This window comes from Bipolaris maydis, assembly GCF_028858645.1.
Source record: "Bipolaris maydis strain C4 unplaced genomic scaffold PSV08scaffold_3, whole genome shotgun sequence".
NCBI lineage: Eukaryota > Fungi > Ascomycota > Dothideomycetes > Pleosporales > Pleosporaceae > Bipolaris > Bipolaris maydis.
This window is the reverse complement of record NW_027093859.1, coordinates 3,032,416-3,060,263: the sequence shown is the minus strand read 5'-3', so window position 1 is coordinate 3,060,263 and position 27,848 is coordinate 3,032,416. Positions and strand designations below refer to the sequence as shown.

Below are 27,848 nucleotides of genomic sequence, written 5' to 3'. Positions count from 1 at the left end.
ACAAACCTGCCAACTTGGTTTCACTTTTGCTTACGTACGTGTTCCGGCAATCGTAACCGCCATTTCCGACTTCAGTGGTGCTCCACACATACCCCGCATCTCGCTAAGCCCGCACCCAGTCACAATGCGCGGACATTGTTCCTCTACGTACGTGCGCATTCGCAAGATAGACAGACTCGCACTGCCTTTCCTGTGCCTCTAGCCTTCTTGCTACCTCCACGCCCATGCTCATCCGCCGGCGGCTGAAACGCGAGGCTTGCCGTCGCAAATTTCTCTTTCTACTCCTGCACACAGCTTGTCGCGTCCCCCACAATACTCGCCCATGAGTCCGAATGGCTCGGATTAGTCGATGAACATTGGTCAGCTGTTCGCTTTTGTTTACACAGCACAGCCACGAGAATTCTGTCCTAACTCCGGTGCAGCAACATGAAGCGGCCATTTTCTTCGCTCCAAACCCGAGACGAAGGCAATAGAACTTTGAGCAAAAGAGGCCTTGCGCGCCAAGCTCCAAGGGCTTCCCAAGCATGTCAATCTTGTGCAACTTCCAAAGTTCGCTGTGATGATTTGCAGTCTTGCCGTCGTTGTGTCAAACGCCGTGTCCCATGCATTCGCTCGACTTCATTCAGCCAAGATCATAAGAGCTCCCCTGAAAACGAGGTGAATGATGCAGATAGCCAAGCCTCGGGAGATGGGATTGCTCATGAGGCCTATGATCGTCCCCAACACGGAACTGACGGGGAACATCTCGTCAGCAAGAACAAGGCTAAGGCTCTCGTGTCTGTCGAAAATATCTACCAAGACGTAGCACTAACTTTCAACCCCCCAACACTGGGCGAAGAGCATACCATGCCAGTAAGTGAGTGGTCTCGCACTGTTACTGAGTAGCCGAATGACATCCACTGCAGGCGTTCGATGACGCATGGACTTGGGATCAATCTTTTGACGCATCACTCATTGAAGCCACGGACTGGCTGAGATCATCTTCATGCAGCGCCGATTTGGATCCTTCGTTCCTTCTCCCAGCTTCATCTTTCGGACTACGCCATAGCCATGGCAACATCAAAATCGGCGATATGGCAACACCAACAATGCCAACGCCAGAGTCTCTGTTCGATCAGGATAAAGCCAGATTTGAAAAGGCCTTGGAAACTCATGTCACGAATCTGGGAAGTGGGAAGCTGACCTCAGAGGATTGTTTGGCGACTTCAAAAGCAGCCATGTGCATCCCAATTCCCAGCTCAGATCTCACCAACGATGCTTTAGGTCACTTTGATCCCAAAGTGATCGATGGAACTCTATCTAGTTCACAAAGAGACGAGATTATCATTGCGATGAGTGAAGGATCTACTTCGTCTCAAGCCTTATCGACGGTTCGGGCATTCCCTCCCGTGGAAGCATTAGACAAACTCATCAGAGTTTTCCTGACACGTGAGAAAAACCTGGATTTGGACTTCGTTCATCTTCCAACCTTCGATATCTCGGGTTGCAGTCTTTACCTCCTTATCTCATGCATCGTCGCAGGCGCCTCATCATCACCAACTCGATCAGTTCGTAAATTCGGCCTAGGGCTTTACGATATCTCGCGATATCATATGTTAAGAATGGTATAGTGCATTAGTCATAACAGCAGGGTTTTAGTTTCTAATAAATGAGTAGGCTGAGCATGATAACCGTCTTTACCGAGATATTTCCTACATTCAGTCGCTTTCAATACTCTCGGAAGTAGGTCTTTGGAGTGGCGATCAGAGAATATCTGAACAGTCTGATATTTCATCCCAGATCGTCGCATCGGTAAGACGTCATCTTAGAATATTAATCACCCATCTTGTGTTACTAATGCATTATAGGCTCTCCGAAATTGGGGTTGCTTCTCTCAAGATGCATATGTAGACTATGCGACTGACATGTCCAGCACCGCGCATGACCTAGACAAAGCCTGGAGAGAATGGGCAAAACAAGAGTCCTTGAAGCGGTCAGAATTACAAGCAGCCCTTTTAATAGTGCTGCAACTAATGCCAAAGCTATAGAACTACCTTCAAGCAACTCATTCAATGCACTCAACGATCTGTTGTCCGAAAGATTCCTCCTCAGATTTCCCCGTTCGAGGTTCACACTCCCCTTCCAGGAGATGCTCAATCTTGGTCCGCAAACTCAGCCATCGCTTGGAAGAATCTCTACGCGAGGCATCAATCGACATCCCCGAAGAAGACAATGAATCTTTTAGATGCTTTTGCTAAGATTCCAGCACTTGAAATACCCTCTCCACCCTACAACATCAAGGCGGTTGACTTGTGTCTTCTCTATACTTTCCTTTCCATGCTTGTGGAAGATTACCGTCAAGTGCACGCCTTCCAAGGGCGTAGGGACTTTGGTTGGTCATTTAACGACTACTCACAAGTACCGATGCTGAATCGTCAGGTTTCTTTGTACAGCGAGCTGCGTCACTCCATCAACGCAGATCCGTATCGCTCGTCGTCAGCTGTCGTAGCATTCATGTTTGATTTCAATATCCTTTTCTCAAGTACACCATTACACCTCTCTGACACACTTCTTAATTATACTAAGCGACACTCGAGCACTGAAATATTTTTACAGCTTCGAGAGTGGCAGCAAACTCGCTCAAGTAGACGCGCAATCTGGCATGCTGGCCAGGTTATTAGAGCCTGTAGGATGATATCTGCCGCTGAGCGAACAAGTTTCCACGTATTTGGAATGTATCAGGCTCTTCTTTGCCTCTGGATTTATTGGACAACAACAAAGTTAAGAAGAGCATCTAGCACAACATTTCGTAATACCAAAACGCACCAGATCCTTTTAGATGGGCCTGAGACCATAGAATCGCAGCAATGGATAAATCACAATGCTGGTAATCCGTTTCTACGAAGATCATATCAAGCTGAGTCAAGTGGTATCGCGCTTAATCTCTTCGCTATTGACGCAACGAATCAACAAGAACCAAGGCTCGCTCTATTCGACGTGTTAACAGACTGTTTCGATGAACAGGTTATCGGGCGCTATATGCCTATACTGCAGTCTGCCCAAATGGTCTTACAGGCGCTGGAACGAGTCTAAAAATGGGGTTGTGGCTCTTAGATGACGTGGGAATTGGCTATAAAAGACCTCTATATAGCCATGGAACATAGTTGATCAAGCCCATCCGTACGCCATGTAGAAATATCTGTACTCAGGAACAATATTTGGCCGGCTTCTGAATGAATTCAGGTGGCTGTCACGGCCATTCTAGCTCATTATCATGCCACGGCCATTGAGTGTTGTCATTTGATCCCAGTTACGAAGTATGGTTTCCAAGCTTTCGTCTTTCATACAAGTAAGACGGACAATTCCAGCACTGTTCACTAGAATGTCTACTTTTTCATACGTCTTTATCGTCGAATCAATGAGCAACTAGGCCCCATCAACCGTCGCAAGATCTGCCTCCACGACGATGCCTTTTTTCTGGTTTGGCAGTGAATCCAGAACACTCTGAGCTGCCTGCCTTTCTGCCGGACGAGGATAGTTCATAATCACTGATGCCCCACTTTGCGCCAACTCTTGTGCGATGGCAGCTCCGATGCCTGTAGAAGAACCGCTTACTACAGCCACCTTACCTTCAAGCTGCTTATCCTGCTCTTTAGACATTCTTTTGTTTGGTAGGGAGGAGGGGGGGGATGGGTGTTGCCAAGCTTGTCATGGGAAATCTTCCTGTAGTGAGATGAACGCTCTTGCCAATTTGGGCTAATTGAGAGGCTGTATAGTATGTATAGTATTGGTTCTTTCAGCTTTGTATCTGATAGAAGACTCGAGATGATGTGTGAGGTAGGGTTTTTGTATGCTGAAGTGCACTGGTACTTATCATCATATTTATAGGATTTAAGTCGGCATGCCGTATCCCAGCTACTCAACTGCGTTCCCCTCACTTCTACCCTCGATTCAATACCTATTAAACCATTTTCATACTAAAGAACATGGGGAAACTCGTGTTCACAGCTGGCCCCGGTTTCGGCAAGCCGAACTAACTCATGCCCTTTGAAAGAACATGGGGCAACTTGTGTTCACAGCTGACCCCGCTTTCGGCAAGCCGAACTACTAACTCATGCCCTTTGCGTTCAATCAAAGCTTTGTCGTGTAGTATACCAATGCGTAGCTTTTCCACAATACTAGCTAGATTCACAATTCTATTTGGACAACGATGGTATTTCCAAGTACCTTGTATGCCTTTTTGGGGCGATCAAACCACCTTCCTTGAACAACGTGGCCTTTTTACAATATGTGCCCCTTGGGTTTTTTTGAATTCGCGAAGAGTGGTCAACGAGTTGCTTGAAAAGAGAGCTGCCCTGTATTCCGATCGTCAAAACTTCCAATGGCCAATGAGCTATGTTCCGCTGGTCAGCGCCCGGTGATTATGCCGTACGGGTCGGATTAGCGCAAACAGAAAAAGGCTATGCACCAAACTCTCGCTAACACAAAATCAATATTATTCGAGCCATTCCAGGATACTGAATCACGGGCATTGCTTTTCCATTATTTGCAGAAACCTGAAAGATGGTGGGAGGCCAACGGGCGATACGGCAGCTCAATCATCTTGAGTGTTACTTATGGGAAACGGTCAGACCTGGGTGATGCTCAGCTTCGGGATGTGTCGGAATGCTTAGAAGATTTTGGCGCATACTTGGCACCGGGACGATGTCTCGTAGACAACCTTCCTTGGCTTCTCAAGGTGCCACTTCCGAAGAGTTGACAGCCGTGGCGATGGTGGGGAGATGTTGTTTTCGAGTGAACGAGAAGGTGTGTTCCATTGACTGTGTTACAAGGGTAACTGAATTACTAATACACCTGGCTATCGCAGTGTACACAAGACGATATTAGATGATTTGCTTGAGCAACGACAACTAGGAACCCAAAAATCGTGTTTCATGACTGATTTGATGGACAAGAACCAGAACAGCGAGTTCACAGAAGAAGAGTATTATTTCATATCTGGGTTTCTTATAGAGGCAGGATCCGATACAACACGTATCTCGATATCAATGGCTCTCGCTGGGGCGAGGGCTTTCCCTGAATGGGTAGAACGAACGCAAAAGCAGCTAGATTCCGTGTGCGGATCGCAGGCAAAACGTCTTCCAGAATTCAGTGATATGGACAGTCTTCCTTTGGCCAAAGCCGCCATTAAGGAGAGTCTGAGGTGGAAGTGCGTTCCTCATGATCATTGAACCAGTAAACATTTGACTGATACAAGCATAGGCCCGCATTTTCTGCGACTGGTCTCTCTCATGCCCTCATAAAGGACGACACTTTCGAAAGCTTTACTTTTCGTGCGGGAACTGCGGTGACCTTCAACAGTTGGGTGATATCTCACCTGGATTACGAGGACCCAGAACGATTTCTTGATCAAGATCTTGATACACCTACAAAGGGTTACCCGAGTTAAGACATCGGGCTCGGTCAGCTTCGAAAAAGCCTAGACTCTGCCCTACTTGCAAGCTGTTATCAAGGAAGTACTGAGGATTCATTCCGCTGTAGGATATATTCTTCGACGTATGGTACCAGAGGGAGGGGCTGAGCTCGCTGGCCGCCATTTTCCACAAGGAGTGAGTATACATAGCAAGCAGGCCTTACAAGGCACTGACTAGACTCTGCAAACGCAAGTTCGAGTGAGTGCATGGGTACTGCATTACAACGACAGGCTGTGTGGCGAAGATCATCGTCAGTTCCGGCCTAAACGTTAGTTAAAACTGGGCGAGGCGGTCGCTTACATATCGGTTTCAGTTTGGGGGCGGCTCACGAATCTGTCTGGACAAGAATATCAGTCTGTTGGAGCTGAATAAGGTAAGTCCATCGATAGTTAGCAATTATGACCTCATGTTCGATACGGACAAGCCATGGGAGCTGTACTGCAATTGGTTCGTGTGACCGCACTACAACTTCCGTATCTTACCTCGTAGTTAAAGGAAGATGTAGTAGCGTATCATATGTGTATGATTTGATAGTAAGCTGCGCCCAACAACCCCGCATGTAGCACCTGGTTCCAATAATCTCTATCTTCAATTCTTAATAGAACTAAGTTAAGAATAAGTATTAATTCCTTATCCCTTGGTAAATATAAGCTACGAACATGAGAAAGAGGAAGACAACTTCAGACAAGTATTGTCAGGCGGGCTCCTAAGAGAGCCACGCACGCAGCCACACGTACCAACCAGTCAGCCAAAAAGGCGGGCACAAGACAGCAAGCTTAGCTTATTGCTCGCATGGCTGATACTTAAGCTTGCCGCGTCCTCGCAGGTAGAACAGAGCCTAGCTCCGTGACAAGTATTGAAGTATAGATAATTCCTAGAACGGCACCAAGCTTCTATTAAAGCTATATTTAACATTAACTAAGTTAATTTCAACATATTTCTTAAAAGTATTATAGTGTTGAGAAATGCCTTCAGCATTTTAAAAACTATTCTACGAATGATCATTGAATCAACTTAATGAAGATAATTTACTGGATGATTTAACGGGCTGAACGCCCTTTAGAATAGCTCCTTCATAAAATCTTAGCTACCTAGACTCTCTACCTATCACCTAAACTACGTTTAGACGACAACTATAAAGACTATAGAGCTACTCCATACTTCTAAACCTTACTAGCCTAATTATTATTTAGGCAACTAGCTTATATGTAGACAGCTACGTAGCTTAGAAGCTTAGCTCTCTATCGAATACACTCTATTGTATACCTTGCGATTTCTCCCAGGAGCGCAAGCCCTTACAGGGACTACAATTAGGAAAATAAACGTATAGTACAAAGGCTAGGCTATGACAACGTAACGTTCAGTAACAACACATCTTTTCTTAATCTTCTATCTTATCTATATAATGTGTGGTCAAAAAACACGCAAAGAAAATATGGAAAGAGCTTTTAGATATCATAATAGAATAAAAGTGCAAAGACTAGTAATAATACCGAAAATATAAAAAGACTTTTGACCGTTTACATCTCGTAGCGAGCTTGCCATGAAGCTCCAAATAGAAATTAGCATGTCAAAACCAGAATATAATAATGGACTCAATAGTAATTATAGAAGAAATTTGGGAATATTGATCCTACTGGTGGGGGCTGGTCATGTGGCTAGGGGGCTGCATGAGCTCCCCACCGACCTTGTTTAACATGGCATACCTCCGCTTCCAAAACTGGATCTTTTGCCGTGGTGGCAGGAATAAAAACAAGGGATGTTCAAGCATGAGTAATGCAGGCCGCACACTTGTGAACATGTCACACCAATGCACTTCTGCCTAAGGAAAAAAGTTCACAGTTTGCAAGATGAATCGTCTTTTCACAGCTGCTCTATGCGCTTGTGCATTCGCGCTAATGAACAATACACCAGCAATGTCCTATGAGACTGTTCAAACACAGAATGGAGCTATCACTGGCCACCGCGCACTGAATGCTAACGATGTTTGGGAGTATTTAGGAATTCCTTATGCCCAGCCGCCGTTGGGCGACCTACGATTTGCTGCACCCAAGAAATATGATTTGAAATATCCTTACATAGCAATGAACTATGTATGTATTAGCCCAATATCAATTTCTACTTACATGAGATGATATTGGTGAATTTTTGTAACTAATTTGTCGCACAGGGATTGTAAAGAGTCATTGATACACAAAAGTTAAAACCTTGTCTAACCATTCCCAGTGACTGCCCGCAACAAGCTGCGACCCAGCCCAAGTTTCCAAGCTTCACTACCCAGGCCCTTCGAATTCTGAACTACTTTACAAGTGCCGCTGGTACACAGCGAAGCGAGGACTGCCTAACATTGAACATTTGGACAAAACCATCGATGAAGTCCATGAACTCGGATAAACCGGTTTGGATCCTTTTTCACGGAGGACGTGGGTTTCAATCTTCATCATGACATGTAGTCATTCCTCACTGACCTTAAGTAGGTTTTGCTGGAGGTGGATCGAACACGCCCTTTGCCAACGGTCAGCATCTGGCCAATGCAGAGGATATAATTGTAGTCTCAGTCAACTACCGTTTGAACGTGTTTGGTTTCCCTGGTGCACCAGATGCTGGTACAAATCTTGGCTTGCGAGATCAGCGTCTTGCAGTTGAATGGCTTCAAGAGAATATCAGAGCATTCGGAGGGAACCCTAATCACATGGTTATTGCTGGACAATCTTCGGGTGGTGTTTCAGTGAACTGGTGGTCATATGCGTATGAGCAGAACCCGATTGTCCACGGCCTCATGTCTACTTCCGGAACCGTGTTCAGTTTCCCTTTGAACAATCTCCAAAAGCAGAGAGACAACTGGAACAACCTCACCAATGCCGTCGGTTGCGGTTCTTTAAGTGATACTCTCGCTTGCATGCGTGGGTTACCATGGGAAACAATTTCCTTGGCTGCAGCCAAGATCCCAGTGAGCTCAGGAGGAAGTCCAGTACGGTCTACACCACCTTTCTACCCCGTTATCGATGAGGAACTCGTATTCAGCGATTACAAGGCACTTGCCAAAGCCGGTCGCTTTGCCCGGTTACCCTATTTTCTCGGTCACAATAACAATGAGCAAGGATACTACGTAATTCCGGCATTTGCAGCTGGACGTAACATCACAGAGGCACAGGCCTCTCAATTTTTATTAGAATCTTTTGTCTGCCCTGTATCGTACGAAGCTAAAAAGCTTGTCAATAACAGCATTGCAACCTTTGTTTACCGATACTACGGCGACTGGGACAACACCCGCCTCTACCCAGCTAGCGGTGCTTACCACGGTTCTGAGCTGCACATGATTCTTGGAGGCTCAGAGGAGACTAGTGGACTCCCTGAGACAAAGGCTCAGAAAGATACCGTTAAGCTTTTTCAAAAAGCAGTAGCTGAATTCACTGCAGACCCTGACAATGGTCTGATCGACAACTTGCGCTGGCCACGATTCAACCCAACGACTGAGACATGGGCTGAGATCGCTGTTAACAATACCCCGCGACTTAGCTTTACCAAGGCAGAGAAGTATGACAAGACGTGCCCATTAATAACCATGGGGGCTTTATCTGTCGAATGAAGACCTTTTTCTTAGGGATACATACTTATAACGTCTTCCTTGATATTTTGCAAATACTTCCTTAAGCTCTAAGCGACCGAATAGACAACAGCGCCGCGGAAATTAACTGATTGAACGATCGTTATGGTAGAGTAGTCTGCATTGTCGCGGCATGGAAGGATATGTTGATGGATCTAATACCACAAGACCTGTATCTCACCGAATACACAATTTGCACCACGCATCAGGTCACCAACCAGTTAAGCAACAGCATTTGTCACAGCACGATGCATCCGATAAGAATCATGTGTGAATGAGGACACGTGTATCGTATGCGATACTAGAATTTATCTACATATCTTCAAAAACAGTGGCTGTAGCCAGCTGGTCCCTACAATTTCAACCGTCATGCAGCTTGCTTTCTATTGGGCTTACTCACCTCGATCTCAACTCTGGTACGTTCAACACCGTGGAAAGACCCCAACAACTTCTCAACGCTTTTACAACGAGCTTCGAATAGAGCTCTCGCGAGCTATACCGAATATGATCACCCAGTCTGATCGATCTCGGATCCGTGGTCGCGAGCAACTACGCTTATCTTCCCTGCCCATCTGCCCAAAATCATGCCGCTTCAACAACTTCAGCACCATTCAGTTTACTCTGTTTCATCGCCAAGGAGTTGGAGAACTCAACTCATATCTCGCTGATAGATATTGCAAGCATAACCACGTTGGGCTGTTCAATCACACGCTGCTGATCATCAACGAGGCAAAGCCCCCAGTTTTGAAAAGTTTAGTACTCGACGGATATCGTTTCGCTGGACCTTTAGCTAAAGAGCCTCAACATGATCTGAAATCAAGGGGATGAATGTAGACATCTATGATAAATGTGCCATACACAAGCATTGCGTCATCGTACAAAACCCGAGACGAAAGAACACACCAGACGACTCATACCAGCTTAGCGTCTTGGTGTCAATTTATGGATTGGGAACAGTTTGAAAAGCTCAGCATCAACTCGCCACATAATATCGAGTGCGTCTTGGTACGAAACTGGCTGGAAGTAGCTGACTAAAGAGCCTGGATATCACAAACTTAGACTTGCTGGAAGCGCTGGACAACAACATTCTAACGCAGCTGAGATGGATTGGAGAGATAGAGAAGGGTGAACTAAGAATTTTACTCGAGTACCAAAGCTGATAACCCCGAAAATTAGAGTACTGCTCTGACGAAGCCATATGCCCCGAGTTCCCATACCCTTCCAGCTCTTGGCCCAAATTTCGAGCACAACAGCATTAACATACCTCAGAAAGGATCTTTGCCAGTTAACAACTTGAGAGTTTTGGCCAGCAGTCCAGACTTGCAAACTGCTGATCTGTTTTCCCGAATGTGAAACGACTACCACGCAAAAGAAAAGATTCTAGGTATGTGCCAAATCGCATGTGGTTTCCGGAATATGACGATTTTGAGAGCTGCAACGCTACTGCAAGACATTAGCTACTTTATATCAACCGCACTACCGCTGAAGGTGTCTTGAACTTATTGCAATACAACAAGCAGGACAGAGATGCGAAACGTTACGCTGCTGACGGAAGACTGGACGTCGGAGTGCTTGGAAGCTCTATCATGTCTTACAAAGGGTAATGGTGGCTTTACTATCTAAGACGGTAAATCCGCCTGTTAAAGCGAAAGATGTTCTCTACCATGATAATCTTTGGGCTAAGGATGATTACAAGCAGAACTACGGCCGATGGCGCCAGCTAGTAATCGAGCTCACCGATGAGTAGCTATGAGAAGAGTATAAGAGGATTGAAGGATAGGAAAATCAGTCTTATGAAGTGCACGAGCGACCGATGACGCGGAGGAGAGAAATGAAGATGAAAGACGGTAAGAACGTTTACCGTTCATGGGTGGCATGGAGCTGTTAGCAGTGGTTCCATGCCAGACTGGACCCTGCTTAGATCACACGAATTACGACCTGACATTCTGCAAAATTCCCTTGCTAACATCATCATCGGGTTCGAGATGCGGAATGACACATGTCAAAAAACAAAACTAGTGTTCTGGACCCACACGATGCGGCATGCCTAACAACGATTCGGGCTATCGATCTGCAACGTGTACTTAGCTCCAGGCATCCACAAACTACAGTAGTAGGAATCAGTGCCGTTCGTATTCGATTTCGACAAGTTCCGCTTCTAGTAAAACGCTAGCAAATTTTTAAGGCTACATAAGTTGTCGAGGGCGATTGTCAGACTTCACACCATGTGAATTTTGATGAATGTCTGACAACTTCGACTTGGATATCCCCCGACATGGCGATTGCATATTATCTGCTTGGACTCGCTGCGATTGCGCATAGCACCAACAACATGAACGATTCCGTATGGATGCCTGGATCCCCGTGCCCAACATCGATCACCACATACATCGGCACTTCAGGTGGCGATTGGTGCGAGATCGAACCTGATTGGCCTCCTTGTCGCTTTCCGAACACCACAGTTATTCACAATGCCTTAGTCCATTGCTACGGCGTGAAAACACTGGACATCGGGTTCGAAGTAGGAGGATGCACAGGCCCGGAAGTCGATCGCTGGAACCTACCTATCAAGCTTTTGGGGGAAGGGCAGAAGTACCCACCGCTCGAGCGCTTAATTTTGGACGGGTACTCTTTCGGGGGTCTGTGGGAGAGAAAAGAAGAACAGGAAGAGCCTGCAGATCTGAAGCTTTATGGCGACGAATGGGATGACTACGAAGCGCATTGGAACCCAAATGAGTATATTGATGAAAAAAACGCAAGGGTTGAAGAGGAAAGAGCACGCAGTGGGGAAAGTAAGACGAATCTCGACATGTGGATCGAAGCTATGGACTGGAGTCAGCTGAAGGAATTAAGCATCAACACCAGGCGAAGCGAGATGGCGGAAGCCTCCTCAAAGCTACCACAACTGCTTATATCACTGAAAAGCTTAAACTTGACCTCTTTGGCATTTATACGTGGCTTGAAAGAGCACACTCTGAAGAATCTCAAGTGGGTTGGTCGGACAAAGAAAGGGCAGCTCGAACATATCCTTCAACTCCAGGGCAAGAGTTTGCGGAGTGTCGAGTACAGATGCAATGAGGCCTCATGCTCAGACTGGCCGCAGCACGTGAACATATCCACGATCGGAGAGCTTGCACCGCAGCTGCAGCACATCAGCCTCAATATGCCGCGCGTCAACGGTACATGGCCATTGAAAGAACTCGAAACCTTGGCCAGTATACCGTCACTCACATCTATGGAATTGTACTTCCGATTACAGTCTGACTGCGAACTATACGGGCAGTATCTCAGTAATTGTTACAGTTGTGGCAATGCGTATCGAGAATGGAAACATGAGAACTGGAAGACGGGACATTGTCAGGGAGAAAAGAGGTACGCATCGCCATTGTTGAATTCCACCACTGTGCAGGAGATGTTTGCATACCTACGCTTCAACAAAGTTGGTGCTGAGCTCAAAGAAATAACGTTCAAGGCTGGTGACTGGGGGGAACTGTACGATGGGCCACTACGTTTAGAGAGGTTTCTTGACGGCAAGCGAGTAAAGATAGTCTGCAAATCAGATTCTAGAAATAATACGTGCGACCAGGAAGAGCAGTAGACCTGAGGAATCGAAATTCCATTATAGCGGTTCCAATAAATCCTTATGACTTCCGCTAGCTATATTAATGTTACACGTGGATGATATATTCAGAATGTTTCAATTTTTCATACTGGGAATGATTATGAAAAGAGAGTAGCCGCTTCAGTTTCTCTGTACAGGCCTATTTATGACTGTTCTAGCCAATTGAAATAGCTTAATCATGAAGAGACGATGTTTTGATAATTCTTTACACTTTGAATCATTCCATAAGAAACTTGAAGATGCGAAATCTTAGCCTTTTAGCGGTACAGCAACAAACGCCACATTAAGGTAGAGGTTGTTATGCTTATGGATCAGAGTTGACCTCCAACGACAAGGTGAAATAATCTCTAATATCTCTTCCGTGAACACCAGGTGGTGTGATACCCCAAGGCTCAACCTCTGACTCCGACTCCTCCCTGTATTCGACCATAGTCGGAAAGAACGGGCTTGAGACCTTCGCTAGCCTGTTCAGCCAATCCTCTTTTGGTAAGGAGGGTGTAGAATAGATAAGATCCATGCCGTTCGGTCTGAGAAGATGATCTCGAACGTTGTCCATGCGGTCCCACGGATATACGTCACTCTCCATCCCTTCATGGTCTTCAGGATGAAAGTTGATCTTGACAGTCTTGAGTGCGGCCTTGCGAACAATAGCATGCCTCCCAAGTTGTTCTATCCACTCTTCTTCTTTTTCCCCAAAGTCATTCCAAGACTCGCTATGCTGATCGTGAATGCTAAAAGACCATCCGAAGAGCTTAACATTTGGTCCCAGAAACTTCGCAGTTTCCACAGTGAATGGTTTCAGGTCACCTGGAAAGCCCATCTGCCATCGAGATATAGTCAGAGATTCAAGATTATGGAAGATTGTTGCATCAAAGATGTGCTTATTTTCACCGCCATTGCGAGAGAGATAGCCGATATCAATGCTTTTGAGGGACTCGCTGTGAGATGAAAGCCACGCTTGGAACATGGGATAGTTCATCATCGAGGAGTTGTTGTAAAAGCTACCGAACTTGAAGTGTTCAAGCTGGGCTGGCCATTGAATGAGCATTGCAGTAGATTGCGGTGTTTCCTCGTAGTCTGATATATTGAGTGACGTGAAGGATGCGCTACGAAACAACTAGGCCATAAATTAGTATCTTAATACGCCTGATATTGCCTCTAAGGATCTCCATAGATACCTTCGGGTCTAGTAACAGAGAAGATTCTTTACACTTGGAAATTCCATGAAGATCCAAGATTCGAAGCTTCGGGATTGAGGCATTTAGAATAGGCTGAAGATGAAGCCCCCAACCCTCTCTACTCAGCTTCCAATGCTGCAAACTTTCCAACTTTTGCATCATCTTTTGGATTAAGTCCCATGTCTTCTGGTTTGATGTCTCGAATCCTCCATAACACTCGAAACATCGCACCCTGGTTAGCCATTTTGCAAGATCCTTTGCAATCGACCAGTCCGTTGGCCTTTGACGATAGTCTGCAACGCCAAGGGAAAAACGCCTACAATGACGGCCAAGGGAGGGATTCTGCCGTAACGCAAGATGCAACCGAATGGCGCTTTTTTTGGGCGGCACTATCGACGGTGTGCCATCAAATGATATAGTGTGGAAAAGCAATGGTTGGGCGATGCGGCTTATCCGCCAACATACACGTGACAGTGCTTTGGCGCATTTGGCATTAGGCCGGAAGCTGCAGTCGGAGCATCCTTGTGAACTGTCAAGTTCAAAAACGGCAAGCTCAATGATAGAAACTAGAAGCTCTTGGGGAAGCTTGAATATACTCATAGGACCAGTTGCAAAGGGATGGCAGGGAGAGGGGCTTTCGGAAGAAGGGCTTTCGGAAGAAGGCTTCAGCACTGTATCTGAAAGTGTAAGATCGATGATAGTAAGGTCCCTCTTTGCAGATAGCCCAAGATGCGTCTGTCGAGTAGCTCGACCCTGTTCTTTCATTTCTCCTCAAGAATATACTCGTAGTTGGCGGCTGGCAACAATCAATTGACTAGGGAAAGTCCGGGAAATGTAGTGAACAGAGCTCTCAGTACAGAATCGCGGGGACTGCGGGGCATTAGGCAGCAGCGGGCTCAGAGCCCCAAAATGACAAGAAATGCCCCAGTCAGGTTAGCGAAACAAGCAATCTTGGCAGTCCCTGTCTCAGCCTTGCACTGATACGGCAATTTTTCAGGCAAGAAAGTAGTCATTTGATAACAGATAATCCTGGTATCGTGAGACGAGAAGATAAGGAGCAGCGGAAGATACCTCCCTCCGGGTATACACGTCGTGACATCATCACGTGACACATGGTGTTGAGGCAATGACTGACAATACTTCGTAGTAATGTTGGCGCTTTGGTTAATGAACGCAGGTAAGACACCTACACCTCCCCAAGCGACTTCTCGTAGAACACGCTATGTGGTGCATCAATGTAGCTCCCGAACTTCCCTCTGGGGACAAACCCGCACTTCTCGTAGAACCTTCTAGCTCCTACCAACAAGTCTCCAGTCTCCAATACCAACACAGACCATCCTCTTCCTCTCGCTTCTGATTCGAGCTCCCTAAGTATCCGATGCGCGATTGATGTGCCGCTGCCTATGGCTCCTCGATGTGCTGGATCGACAAACATCCTTTTGATTTCAGCAGCATTGTCGTGCCCCAGCCCGGATAAATCTTGCAATGGCCGAAGGCCACCGCATCCAACTGGGATACCAGATAGATACGCGACAACAAATATTGGCACGTTAGACGCGGTTGGAGGAGTGCCTGGATCATCGCCGGCAAGGGAAAGTATTTCGGCACGCTGTTTAGAGCGGAGGTGGATACTGTCAGGATGGTCCCAAGATTGAAAAAGAACAGCAATTTCGTCTGCTTGCGACATGCTAGCTATGCCAAAGGGATGTAATGTCGCTCAGTGCCTATTGCAATTGAAATCACAAAGCCTATTTTTACTGCCGAGTGAGTCATCAAGCTCATGTGATCTGTGCTATATGGATGAGCAAAGTGGATCCTGAACCGGAAAAGGGAAGACCACACCGGAAAAGTAAAAAGCAGGATTCGGTTGGGACTGTGGACGTAGTTATGCAAACAGTTGTCTTAAAAACTGCCATCTTTTCTAACCTCAAGAGGCTTGCGCTCCTCCGGTTTACTCTAGATTATCCAGCCTTCGGAGCAGCAATAAAAGATATGACACGATAAAATGTCTTGGAAGAGGTGCTAGATCACTTTGAACATTCCCCGACTCGAGCAGATAAGTGTCTGGCCAAGGGCACTGAGGGCGAAAAACCGGACTTTTAGAAACTTATCCTCTCGAACAGTAAAGACTATTTTACTTTAGTGCATACTTCAAAGAGGCTCTTCGAAATCTAAAGGCCAGCAGCGCAAAGGGAACTGCTACAACTTCAACCCAATCCGACAAAGTAAACGTATCACGTGCGACTATTCTGCGAGGCTGGTGAGGGTGAAGCTGAAGACCCTTGAGCGGAGTCGAGCACGGTTGTGGGGAACAGGGACCGCACTAAGCCAGATCGGAAGTGTGGCTGCCTCCAGCTGAACTCAATCGTGACCAGAGAATGCGTACACAAGTATACCCCGCCGCTAATTACGGCTGTGCGTCCGCCACTTTAATCAATCTTCGGGTCTGGCCTGTCGTTTGGTCTAGATCAGGGGTAAAAATGAGTTCACGGTTAATAAGTTACGAGATTTTCAATCCAAAGACAGCAAGTGGATGGGGCCAAATGCATGTGTAGTCGCAAACATCCCAACTTCATGGCGGAGAAGCATTCTATTTTGAGGTGCCTCCATGATTTTTTTTCGCATTGCTCGGATTCGATTTGAAGATACCTTCACGAACTTGTTCGCATTACTTGAATCCGGTATAGTGAAAAGTTTCCAAGTGAATATATAAAGACATTGCTTTCCCATGTTCTTGTGGCATCAACTCGGGCAACTTCGAAAGTCGACTGCAGCATCACAAGCATCTCAAAAGTACGCTTCCTAGACAGAACGTCTCTCCATTTTTCAAATGTTATATCTAACCCATGATATCAGCTTTCATTCGCCGTTACAATGCATCCAAAGTTCATTCTCAGTCTTCTCGCAACCATCACTGCCACTGCATCGGCACTTCCGACTTCTGATGGCGTGGAAGCCAAATCAATCGAGGCTAGAGCAATTGCTAGATGGAATGCAAGTGGTGGATGTCTCACCAACTGGAGTGGCCGTTGCAATGCTGCTTGCAAGGCTGAGGCGGCAGGACATAAGTGCAAAGGCAGCATTGGTTCATCTATTGATGGGGCTGGCTGTGGCCTGTTCAAGAGCTATTGCAAATGCTCCTGTGAGGTCTAGGGATCTGATTAACGCTTAAGGAACTGGATGTATCTATGCAATTTTCCGAGCCAGACCCAAGTCAAATAAAATCCTTACAATCCATCAATGAATTCTATATCCGTCAAATCTTTAATGTCATGAACCACACAACCAAGCTACGATTATCATCCGAGAGATGTTCCTGAAAGAACCAAGCTGTGCGAGTAAACTTTAGTTCAAGATATTTTGAGAAGATGCATCCTATACCTGTAACACTCCAAACGTACTCTTTGAAACCCAAAGATACTTCAAATCAACTTCATTATAAGCACTCTAGCAATCCTCCAAGATAGTTTCGTAAGCTTTACGGGAGATCGTGAAAGTTGGTCCATTTGGCATAGCACCTGGTACGCGTGGAAATACCGAAGCGTCAACTACACGAAGATTTTCAACACCGTGTACTCGGAATTTGGAGTCGACGCAAGATTTGTGGTCCCCGGCTGGGCCCATGCGACAACTGCTTGAAGCGTGGTGACTGAATGCTTCATCCATGAGGGCTTGATGCATTTCAACTTCTGGGTTCGGCGAAATAACCGTATGTGGCACTCCAATATCGTCGTGGGCACGCAACAGAAGATCGACGCCCTCAGCCAAAGCTTGCAAATCCGTTTCAGCATTCTCGGCAAAGAAGTTGAAGTTAATCTTTGGAGCTTGTCGTGGATCCTTGGACTGAAGACGCACAGTGCCGGAAGGGTTGGCAGTCTGCATCTTTACTAAAGAACTTCCCCACATATCCGGGATTGGCTCTCTTTCAGAAAAGCCGGGATAGAAACCGGAATTACCCCAGCCAGCTGCGCTGAGGAAGAAGATATCGGCATCATCGTCCCAGCTAAAGCTACTTCGCCAAGTAAGGAAGAAAGTACCGCCGGACAACGAGTAAGGACCAGTCCCATTTGTGCTCCATGCAACAAAGCATGGATCCGATTCGTTGAAGGTCCTGGTGCAAGAGACGTTCGCAGCCTCTTGCCACGGAACATCGGCTCTTATGTGCACAGGTGTTTCGTAATTGTCTTGCATGAAGTTGCCCTGTAGGATCGTAAGCCAAGTTATCAGCAACCGTACATGCATTCGAGACTTACCACTGCCGGTAAGTCGACAACGACTGGTATTCCGTGCTCTTCTAGTTCCTCGCGCGGTCCAATTCCGCTGAGTTTCAGGATCTGAGGAGTGTTGAAAGTGCCTCCTGATACAATAACCTCCTTCCTTGCGCGAACGGTCCGGACATCATTCGCTTGCTGCGATGGATTGTACCTGCGGTCCGCTGAGTACAATCCCTCTCCAACCATGTACTCTACGCCAGAAGCTTGTGGTTTCCCATCACAGTCCTCGAAAAGAACTCTTGATGCCAGGGAATGCAGACTGATCGTTAAGGGGTATCCGGCTTCGACCACATTGTTGAGATGTTTCCCAATGCTACTCCTGCTGCCGCTAGTAGGATCGATGGCTAGCGGGAGCAAAAACGTCAGATTACTCGCGTAGCGGTCTGCATCGATTCTGTTGATATCACGGACAAGCAATTCGGCCAAGTGCTCCACGTTTTCCGGTTCGATGCCTTCAGTCTCACGAATAATAGAAGACACCAGAAGAGCCACATTTTCCGATGTGATTCCAGTTGTGACCAATGGATCCATCATGCTGGACTAGATGTTTCACTACGCGTCAGCAAAGATTGCCAGCCTGGACAGCACAAGACTTACCACAACAGGACCATCGAAGCCATGTCCAGGAGTACCGTGCGGAACATACGTACAGTTCTCAAGCTCGATTAGATGCTTCCGCATGTACTCATGTCCCCAAGTCTTGTCTCCGGTGAGGTTAGCGATGTAATCCCACTCGTTATCGGGTGCCCATGCGAAGTTCATCGCATTGACTTGCGAGCTACCACCGAGTGTAGCACCCCGAGGGTAGAGAATACCCATGCTACAATTTCATGGCGCGTTAGTCACACATGAAGGAGATTCGTGGGAAATGAGGTATACGTACGGAGTTGAATCTGCTGGAGGCTCGAGACCGACGTAGTACGATCCATTGCTCCTTAGATACGCATATTTTGGATCACGTCGGGCCTGAGTCTCGTTCGCAAAATGCTCGACGAAAAAGCTCCATGAGTGAGGAGGAGTTTCAGCAGCAATCGAGTTCCTTCGCAGTTGTTAGCACGGTGAGGGAGCTAGGAATGTAAACCTACAAAGATGGGATTTCCTCAACAAGTGCAGTTGTGCCGTCGCCTCCCGCTTCGATAAGAAACACAGAGTATCCGCTTGTCGCAAGATTAGCACTTGATGATTGGTTAGTACAAACGATGCAGCAGAACTTCCTGAACAAGCTTAGTGACCTACGCGAGGGATCCTCCGCCAGGCCCTGAACCGATTATAACGTAATCGTACTCGGCGCTATCCGCGTTTACAGCAATCGCACTAGCTGCAAGAGCAGCAATAGAAGACCAAGTCAAAATCATTGTCGACACGAAGCTAGAGATGGGAACTTCTGCCCTCTAGCGGAAAGGAAAAGATACAGGGTGATAAAAAAACGTGTGAAATGCTCAAAAGTTGACCTGCGCTGATGGCCTTCTTCCAATGCATCTCTTGACTTAAGTATTTTGATTCTTTCTTCTCCAGAATCGCCATCCTGCAACAAACAATACTCATTCTTCGTGGCTGTACAGCCTCAAGCAGTAAGAATCACCACTCCACGTAAGATCGGGTGCTTCTTGGAGACAATAAAGTGGCATCTCGACGTCGTCAGCGCGCGGTGTTGGAGAGCTGAGTAGCAGTCAATGTTCAAGCTATATGTCATACCTATTGTGCACAACTCAGCCTTGTTCTTCTTTGCAAGGCACAATCCTATACATAGCCCATAAAAACACTGCCAACACAGATTGTGTTATTACCACTCACACTTAAGATGCACAAGGATAAGCGAGGCTTGGCAGCTTCCTGAAACGGACAACGATGTGGACGTTTCTTTGCTGCCAAGTTGTCTCCCGCAGGGTAGAGAATGCATGCGCCTCATCTTACTTGCGTCACCGCTCACCCAACCGCGAGGCGTTATCTTGGGTGCGCTACATGGCCAAGCCATTCAAGGCGTCCACAAGTGTATTAATTCCCTTCAGGTGCATCAACCTTGGCCCGTGGTTCTGAACTAAAAGAGCGCCCTGGGTCGGAAACGGATAGCAATTTGGACCACAGTACGAACACTTCGACATGACATCACAAAATGTACAATTTGACTTTATCATTTCCGACCCCGTGTCGAACCTCAAGCCCGGAAAAAGCTTACAGATCAGGAGCCGATGTATGCTAGGCAGGAATAAGCGCGAAGGCTCGAGGAGAACGCAGCGAGAGAAGAGAAAGATCGCGAATGCGATGGTACCAAGGGTTCCGCCAAATAGAGCACCCCGGCATTCGACTACCCTCTCGCCACCAGAGCCCTTGATCAAAGATATCGTGCGAACCCGCTTTTCTGGGCGCGGAATTGATCCCGAGGCCGAAATGCTTCTTGCTGATGCATTCACATTTAACTTTCTCGCCAATGACGTTACACCTCTGGAACGCTGTACCAATCTCAACTGCCTTGAATCGGCGTGCTTCTCCTGGCTTTTTACGGACACGACTTTTCTACATTCCATGCTGTGCGCGAGCTACGCCATCAAAGACTTCAAGTCTCCTCAGTCGAAGGGCAATCCGGGTGTTCAGACGACATTCCATCTCCAGGAAACCCTGTCATTGTTACGCATCAAGATGCAGAAGGCGTTCGCACACCAAGACGAATCCGTCCTCCGGGTCATCATAAACCTCACGCTATTGGCTATTGGGTTTGGAGACTGGGCTACAGCAGCCACACACCTTGAAGGCTTGCGTGAAATTGTGCAGCTTAGGGGAGATGCGGCATTTCTCGAAGAGAGACCAACCCTGCATTACAAGCTCGATCGGATTGACCTTGCATGGTCTCTCGCATCTGGCCGAAAACCTTACTTCATGCAGCCTATAAAGTCATGGGACTGCCGCATACGATGTCCATACCCAACTCCACCTCCAGATCTCTACCAGCCACCGGCAGCAGCCTGGGACTATCGGATCGTGAATGTCTTCAAAGACTTTCAAAATCTTGCGTTGATGATTAATCGCAACCGCCTCAAGTTTGCGATAAACAATCCCGAGATCTGCCAGGCTGATCTTGCTTCCATCCAAACACGTCTCATATGCGTCGCGGATGTTGTTACGCAGCCAATTGAGGAATTGGTCCGTCTGGCTATGTTGGCCATGTTGACTAGCACATTCCAACTCCCAGGGCATAGGATACCGTATGACTGGGTGGTCGAGCAGCTGAGAACAATGTACATCACTGCAGATAGCGACATGAGACAAGACAAAAGTCTACTGCTCTGGGGTTTACTCACCGCTTCGATTACAGTAGCTAGGATACAAGATACCTGGATACGAGATGCATTGAGAACTGCTGTAGCTGGACTTGAATGGAAAGACGTTCAGGCGCATGTCTCGAGAGTAATGTGGATCGAGATTGTACATAACAAGCCTGGCCAGAAGGCATACGACCGAGTTAGTAATGTGAAGTCGCACACTTGGCACACTAGCTAAGTACGTCCGTCCTGTGGCAGAGTAATGCATAGTCATCGTATACCCTACATAAATGAAGTAAAAGTCCTCGACTACTTATTGTGACCATACATTGTTGATGTGCAAAGATGGATGTTGACAAATATGCCCTCATTCGTAGCTACTAACAGAGTTAGAAAGTTAAAGAGATCATTGAACGAATTTTAAAGATCCTCAGCGCCAACTAACAGCTGTTGAAGCTACCTAAGTAAACTGAAGAGTGGTCATGCGCGGATACGTAGTCCATCTACTGTTAGCGGGGCGATGGATCGCCTGATACGTAGGTTTGCACTCGCCGCTAGATTATCGTGCTGGAACAGTCCGATAGTGGATCTGTCAGCGTCGTTTTTCCGAATGTGCTTGCAGCTATTTTGCCAGTAGAGTAAAATTTAGTTCTACTAGGTACGATGTTGTATGTCACGAATTTGCAAGAGGATACGTGATGTCAGCAGGAACAGTCAAGGCAACTGTGCCATCGCGATGCGTGTAGCTGAGCTAGTAATCACAGCTGGAAATGATACTGCCTTGTTGGCGTTTGCGCTCAGCGGGTGCGCCTTGAGGTGCGCAGTGTGTATTTTGCAGATGTTGTGGTGGGGGGCCAACATCCTGGGGCCCCAAATCAGCTGAGTTCTGCGCCATGCTGATGGCAAAGTCAATTGGTTTGGAGACATGACCAATCGGTACACTATTGGACGCCGGTGTATCATTACCCGCAAAGATGTGTTGAAGCCTAGAAGGACTACAATCAGCCTGAGGCCAGTCTAAGTTTTGAATCAGCCCACTCGGAATCTGATTCGGATGTTACATTGTGTGAGGGGGTGCAGTAACCGCTGCTTCAACATGCGATCTCGCTTGAGCCCTTCTCTTATTGGCTAACATCCTTGTTATCTCTACATCAGCCTTCAAGCCCTCTCTTGAGGAGCATAGATTCTTTCAGCTTTGTTTCCTTTTTCTGCCGTCACTGCCTCCCCTTTCATACTTTCTGCCTCAAATTTAGCTATGGCATAATGCACTTCGGTCACTATGTGAGGAGACAACGAATGCTCAGCCTCAACTGTAACGCATAAATGGAGGTACATCCATCTAAGCCAGGCTGTAAGATCTGAGTTCGTCTTGCAAGAAAGTGGCAAAATCACTTGTGGGCTACCATTGGAGAAGATTCGAATCTTTTACCTTTATTATTAGCTCTGAGCACTTTTCGACTTACATAAGGATATATACATCTCAATCATCACAGCAATGCCATTCATTTTCACGGAATATGACGAAAGATGCTCCCACATGTCCCTAGAGGAGCTGAGACTGGAGTGGAATCACTACACACGCCTTATTACCGGTTCGGCCACTTCGACGACCATATCCGGACTTGCAGCACCTCTCACCGGAGGTATTAGTTTAATCGGGGTTATGATCGGATCTACAGGCATCCACAATGCTCGAAAGAAACGTGCGATCATCGACTGCCATCTTGCTCGTTACGAGGAGCAGCATATAACTCGAAAACGAGACGTGATAGGATCAATGGCTTTCAGTGGTACTTTGGGAGTAGCAACGCTCGGCATCGGATCGATGGGCGCTGATATAGCGCTGACAGAAGGGATATGCCATGGGGTCTTTGAATCGACAGCTGAGACGGAAGTAAAGGTTGTCACTCACGTTATTGCGGATGGAGTTGGTCTAGCCATTGAGCATAAACATCATGAGGATTTGAAGGCGGAAGCAGAGAAAAAGGCTTAGTTTTAAAAGATTGATAATTGGATAAAAAGTGCTGCTTGTGTTGCATCAGGATATCAGTACTAGCTCGTCTTTGCTAAATTTGGTCACAAGGTCAATAGTGTGCGAAACTAGAACTGATCATGCAAGGTCTACTTAACGCAAGACAGGAGTAAGCGCGGTACGACAGTTCGCAAAATGCCCCCAAATCAGGAGCCAATTGTGTAAGCGAGTGTACATACGCCAACCTAAAGTTGAGTCTATATATGACGTATATTGTACGCACAGACAACATACCCCGCAGACAAAGTAGCTGAATGTACGCAGGCCTCAGAGCCAGCCCGTATTGCAATTTACACTACTGGTAGGGTGGCTATCTATGAACACTATCTCTATAGTGTATACCCCTCATTTCCTTCCAAGCATGGTCCGAATCACAGATTTATCCAGCGAGCTCCTTCTTGATATTACCTCCTATATGACCACAAGTGATGACTAACGTTAGAGCATTATTCCAGCTGTGTCGTACGTCACGCAGTCTCTGTGACGTTGCACAGCCAGCACTGTACAACTGTGTCCGAATAATTGAGTCAGCGACGGATCCTCTACTTCATCTCAAGCTCTTCCTTCGTACCTTGATAGCATCCGTCACTCGCTCAAAAGACCAAAGAACTCACTTTATACAATGACCGGGGATTACGTTACGAGTGGCCTGCTCTTGAGCAAGATGCAATCTTTATGGAACTCTCAGCACTGATCGGAGGTCATCCCTCTGAGATTGAACCTGAGCTTTGTTACTATCCGCTTGCTGCTCAGGTTCTAGCTCGGTTGCCAAATCTGCAACATATCCATTTCACAGCTCAAATCGAAGCACCACGAGCTTTGATGCATCATATCTATGAGATGCAGATTGATCGTTCGATCTTGTCCAAGTTAAAAACTTTTCATTTGTAGGTGACCCTCCTGATGTATCCACATCTGAGCAAGGTAGATCGTCGATCCGGCTTTTGCTTTTGCGCGCTTTGGGTAAATGTGGCTAATTTTCGACATCCAGGCACAAACAGTATGAGGACGGCCCGCTCAATATAAAGGACTACATATCTCTCATGCAGTTCCCCTGTTTCGAAAAGTTTTTTTCTGAGAGCGATGTGCCAAACACTCCGGATGGATCATGCGCAGTTAATACTCTGACACACATGACCGCGGAATTGCTTTGGTGTCTAGGGCCATTATCCACAATGGAAGCGCTACTGCAGATATGTCCCCATTTGACCGTTTTCAAACTCATCATAGCCGACGGAACCCGCTACAGATGGCTGTGAGATGTGGGCTATCAACCCTTGGTCACGCCACGGGATCTTGTCAAGGCACTGCTTCAAACGCACAGACAAAAACTGCAGACACTCTATTTGGACTTTCATGACTATTATAATCTCCGTGATCCAGAACTCATAGAAGAGATAGAGCATCTGGAAGACTGTGTATACATATACCCTTCATCCCGCGACTTTGGGAGTCTCACGCACATGGCTATAGAGTTCGAAAAGCTCGTAAGATTCCGCGATCTCCCAATGTCGCTAGAATATCTGGACCTCAGCTACTGCCATTTTGCGGACCTGGATCGGGCTTGTCTCATTGATATGATTCAGTTGAAGGGAAAGTGTTGTCCGGTCATCAAATCGGTCGTGGTGCGTGGCTGGGAGACGACTAACGAGGGAATCAACGCAGCGCGAGAACACGCTAGGTCTTTAGACATTCCTGTACATGTTGCGGAAGATGGACGTGCGCTGCTCGTTCAAAGTGGAGGTTATCATCTAACAATAAAGAGTCTTGCACGTTGCTAATTTGGTGATATCTCTAAGCGTGATATCCACCTATATCTCTTTAGTTGCGCGAGCGGCGTTTTCACGTCTCTTGAAAATCCCCTCAAAGATCGTACGCTACATCTATCCAGAAATAGAAGACTTACAGAGGTGACGGTCAGTAAGCTGAGACTCGGAATGGCAGAATTTAGGATTGAAAGAGTTCAGAGATTGGAAAGTGACTGTATGGGGGTGGTCAAGATGAGAGACTATGAGTCAGGCATCCACAAAAGTTGTATCCAGATCCAAGACACTGAGTTAACAATAGGCAGACACGGTTTCGAGTACGATACATGCCAAGTTTTTGGGAATGCGGTGAACAATTTTAAGTATCTCGGCTAAAAGAGACCAAAATACCTGGAGTTTTCAGACGCTTCCTAGTGCTTGGACGGCCCACTCTTGCTTTCATCATCAGCGTCCTGCGGAAACTGTACACCCATTGCTCTCATCATGTTTCCTGCCGGTCCAGAGAGTCCAGCTTGGCCTTTGAACGCCTTCAGCATGTTATCTGCAAGGTTGTAGTCTTCATCGAGTAGATCGTTGTCACCGTCGTCGTCCTCTTCGTCCTCTTCCCCACTCTCAATCTCCGAGAGTTTCGCTTTGCCCTTGCCCTTGTCTTTTCCCGGCAAAGTCATTGCCGATATTGACTTTTGGTCGGACTGTGGGTTGATGTTCAAAGCGCCGTGGCTGAACAGTTCAGCTTCCATCATTTCGCTCAGTTTTCGAATTTCCTCGTCTTCTTCCTTCTCGGCATCCTGTTCACATGCTAAAGCACGTGCTTCATCTGTAAGAATAGCCTTTTCCGCTGCAGAGAGCGTCATAAACTTTTCGTAGTACTTCTCGTACTCTGCATACTCGGCATCTGCTGCAGCATCTTCCTCATCGTCCGTACCCTTCTCTTCTTCTTCCCCTTCTTGTCCGTCCTTGTGACTGACCTTCGCTTTTGCTTCGTTTTTGTTCTTAGTCTCCGCAGTAGAGTCACTGTCTTCAGGGTCATCCCACCCTCTGTCGCCTGCATCTGAATCATTGTCTTCGTCCATGGGGTCTGATCCTCCGTCCGCACCTTCCGCGCCCGCTTCATTGTCGGCCAGGAAATCATTGAATCGGGCAACCATCTTTTTCAGATTTTCTTGTGCATTCTTGTCGCCAAACCCCTGGTTTCCTTTGCTACCCTTGCCCTCCAATTCCCTCTCAAATTCGGCAAAATCGATATTCAACCAGCCTTCATCATCGTCACATTTTGGCCAGCTAGCAATCTCAGCATTCGTGGGAAGGGTATCATCGCCATTATCGAGGTCCTCGAGTAGTATAGTAATCTCACGTGCAGATTTGTGTGAGGCATAAATGGAATGCGAAAGTAGAATCTGCATGCCAGCTGCGATCTTGAGACCGACCTCAGCTTTCTCTGTTGGTTTTCCTGATTTGACGAGCTGTTCCAGCGCAGAGTCCCATGGTGCAGGCGGTTCCCAATGCTGTCCAAGCAGCTGGGCATATAATACTTTCGTAAAACGCACGCTAACGTCGACAAAGTCTTCGGGCGGGAAAACGAGAGTTATCTTTGATTTTTCGGGTTGTAGCAGACGTATTGAGATGGGGTCGCGGAGGTAGAATGCCTCTACTACTGGGGCAATATACGATGGGTTGAGATGTAGGATGTGGGCAACTTTTCTTGGAAGGGGCACTGTTGCATGATGCTGATTGTCTGCGATGGCAGCAGGATAGCCACTCAATCGATGGAATGCCTCTTTCTCGACCTTGATGTACTGTTGAGGCCGCCCCGGGGTATCGTGAATTATTTGTAGGGCTTGATTCTGGGAGAGTGGTGCAGGGTCCTCCTGCTTGCCCAAGGGAATGATTAACAGTCGATGACTGTTTATCCATACCCTGTTATCTGCAACTTCTGGGGTGAGCCACTTGGGCAGCGCATTCGCAGCTTCGATGAGTAGGAACTCTCCATCACTATCGTATATGCGTATCCAAGCATCCTTGAATTCTTTGCTTAGCTCACGCAAAAGGTAAACAATGAGCCACTCGTCCGCTATACTATCGCCATAATTTGTGTGGCCTCGAAGTAGCCATCTCTGTTCTTCGCGCACAAGTTCAAGTTTTAGTGAGTCGCGTTGCCAAATATACTCTTTGAGAAATTTCCTTTCCAGCGTATTCAATGCACGTTGAAATCCCTGCAATCGTTCTCTAGTTTGGATGTCGGAGAGCGTAGAGTCAATGATAAAGACGATGTATTCCACAACGTCGTCAGGTAATTTCTTCGGGAACCCGTCAAATCCCTCGCCAAACCATTTGAGGCCGTCTTGCGGGCCTTCCATATTGCGGAGATCTTGTACTGGTTTTGGCGTATTTTGCAGACCGAATTTTGTAGGAACCAGCAACTGATCTGCGAGATTGTATTGGTCCGGGGGTTTTTACGTAGGGAGAAAACATAAATCTCAGCGATGGTTCCTAAAGGCAGGTTGAATAGAGATTTTGGTGCAGGCAGCAAAATCAGAACACGTGACTGCCGCCACGCGCGTTGTGGATTCAGCCGGATTTGGCTAGGGGCGGGGGCAGCATCCCTGTCATGATCCGAGCGTCCCAAACAAACAACACTACCCAAAGTACTCCCAATCGA

At 46.9% G+C, this 27,848-nt stretch overlaps 12 protein-coding genes across 12 annotated transcripts; 8 read left to right on the top strand and 4 right to left on the bottom strand.

Annotated features, from left to right (window-relative positions):
- Window positions 1–426: 426 nt before the first annotated feature.
- PSV08DRAFT_386974 (uncharacterized protein) lies at window positions 427–3,072 on the top strand (the record flags this gene model as incomplete). The annotated part of the gene is made up of 5 exons (XM_014219733.1): window positions 427–852; window positions 906–1,604; window positions 1,657–1,791; window positions 1,848–1,972; window positions 2,028–3,072. 5 exons carry the CDS (start codon window positions 427–429, stop codon window positions 3,070–3,072), a joined length of 2,430 nt encoding a protein of 809 aa, XP_014075208.1.
- A 1,841-nt stretch (window positions 3,073–4,913) lies between these two features.
- Window positions 4,914–5,428, top strand: PSV08DRAFT_245311 (cytochrome P450; the record flags this gene model as incomplete). The annotated part of the gene is made up of 2 exons (XM_014219734.1): window positions 4,914–5,188; window positions 5,242–5,428. 2 exons carry the CDS (start codon window positions 4,914–4,916, stop codon window positions 5,426–5,428), a joined length of 462 nt encoding a protein of 153 aa, XP_014075209.1.
- A 1,941-nt stretch (window positions 5,429–7,369) lies between these two features.
- PSV08DRAFT_245310 (Alpha/Beta hydrolase protein) lies at window positions 7,370–9,042 on the top strand (the record flags this gene model as incomplete). Its single annotated transcript, XM_014219736.1, has 4 exons — window positions 7,370–7,546; window positions 7,624–7,628; window positions 7,680–7,876; window positions 7,931–9,042. The coding sequence occupies 4 exons, from the start codon at window positions 7,370–7,372 to the stop codon at window positions 9,040–9,042; spliced, it is 1,491 nt and encodes a 496-aa protein (XP_014075211.1).
- Window positions 9,043–11,280: 2,238 nt separating this feature from the next.
- PSV08DRAFT_279963 (uncharacterized protein) lies at window positions 11,281–12,745 on the top strand. The gene has a single exon (XM_014219737.1). It carries the CDS (start codon window positions 11,336–11,338, stop codon window positions 12,656–12,658), a length of 1,323 nt encoding a protein of 440 aa, XP_014075212.1. The 5' UTR covers window positions 11,281–11,335; the 3' UTR covers window positions 12,659–12,745.
- A 146-nt stretch (window positions 12,746–12,891) lies between these two features.
- On the bottom strand, window positions 12,892–14,474 carry PSV08DRAFT_198222 (uncharacterized protein). Its single transcript, XM_014219738.2, has 2 exons — window positions 13,861–14,474; window positions 12,892–13,799 (listed from the first exon to the last, which is right to left on the bottom strand). Exons 1-2 carry the CDS (start codon window positions 14,458–14,460, stop codon window positions 12,987–12,989), a joined length of 1,413 nt encoding a protein of 470 aa, XP_014075213.1. The 5' UTR covers window positions 14,461–14,474; the 3' UTR covers window positions 12,892–12,986.
- A 483-nt stretch (window positions 14,475–14,957) lies between these two features.
- On the bottom strand, window positions 14,958–15,646 carry PSV08DRAFT_198219 (acyl-CoA N-acyltransferase). The gene has a single exon (XM_014219739.2). It carries the CDS (start codon window positions 15,545–15,547, stop codon window positions 15,047–15,049), a length of 501 nt encoding a protein of 166 aa, XP_014075214.1. The 5' UTR covers window positions 15,548–15,646; the 3' UTR covers window positions 14,958–15,046.
- A 1,077-nt stretch (window positions 15,647–16,723) lies between these two features.
- On the top strand, window positions 16,724–16,916 carry PSV08DRAFT_279948 (uncharacterized protein; the record flags this gene model as incomplete). The annotated part of the gene is made up of 1 exon (XM_066092549.1): window positions 16,724–16,916. A coding segment is annotated over exon 1 (179 nt), but the record flags the coding sequence as incomplete, so codon positions are not given.
- A 303-nt stretch (window positions 16,917–17,219) lies between these two features.
- Window positions 17,220–19,489, bottom strand: PSV08DRAFT_218951 (uncharacterized protein; the record flags this gene model as incomplete). The annotated part of the gene is made up of 6 exons (XM_014219740.1): window positions 17,220–18,060; window positions 18,114–18,674; window positions 18,732–18,954; window positions 19,018–19,173; window positions 19,220–19,309; window positions 19,371–19,489. The coding sequence occupies 6 exons, from the start codon at window positions 19,487–19,489 to the stop codon at window positions 17,308–17,310; spliced, it is 1,902 nt and encodes a 633-aa protein (XP_014075215.1). The 3' UTR covers window positions 17,220–17,307.
- Window positions 19,490–20,161: 672 nt separating this feature from the next.
- Window positions 20,162–21,629, top strand: PSV08DRAFT_408337 (uncharacterized protein; the record flags this gene model as incomplete). The annotated part of the gene is made up of 2 exons (XM_014219741.1): window positions 20,162–21,142; window positions 21,305–21,629. Exons 1-2 carry the CDS (start codon window positions 20,235–20,237, stop codon window positions 21,627–21,629), a joined length of 1,233 nt encoding a protein of 410 aa, XP_014075216.1. The 5' UTR covers window positions 20,162–20,234.
- Window positions 21,630–23,072: 1,443 nt separating this feature from the next.
- PSV08DRAFT_279940 (uncharacterized protein) lies at window positions 23,073–23,384 on the top strand (the record flags this gene model as incomplete). The annotated part of the gene is made up of 1 exon (XM_066092548.1): window positions 23,073–23,384. A coding segment is annotated over one exon (312 nt), but the record flags the coding sequence as incomplete, so codon positions are not given.
- Window positions 23,385–23,851: 467 nt separating this feature from the next.
- On the top strand, window positions 23,852–25,204 carry PSV08DRAFT_174532 (uncharacterized protein; the record flags this gene model as incomplete). The annotated part of the gene is made up of 5 exons (XM_014219743.1): window positions 23,852–23,990; window positions 24,031–24,060; window positions 24,184–24,310; window positions 24,415–24,678; window positions 24,748–25,204. 5 exons carry the CDS (start codon window positions 23,852–23,854, stop codon window positions 25,202–25,204), a joined length of 1,017 nt encoding a protein of 338 aa, XP_014075218.1.
- Window positions 25,205–25,599: 395 nt separating this feature from the next.
- PSV08DRAFT_218942 (SGT1 protein-domain-containing protein) lies at window positions 25,600–27,674 on the bottom strand (the record flags this gene model as incomplete). The annotated part of the gene is made up of 2 exons (XM_014219744.1): window positions 26,205–27,674; window positions 25,600–26,084 (listed from the first exon to the last, which is right to left on the bottom strand). Exons 1-2 carry the CDS (start codon window positions 27,544–27,546, stop codon window positions 25,600–25,602), a joined length of 1,827 nt encoding a protein of 608 aa, XP_014075219.1. The 5' UTR covers window positions 27,547–27,674.
- Window positions 27,675–27,848: the final 174 nt, after the last annotated feature.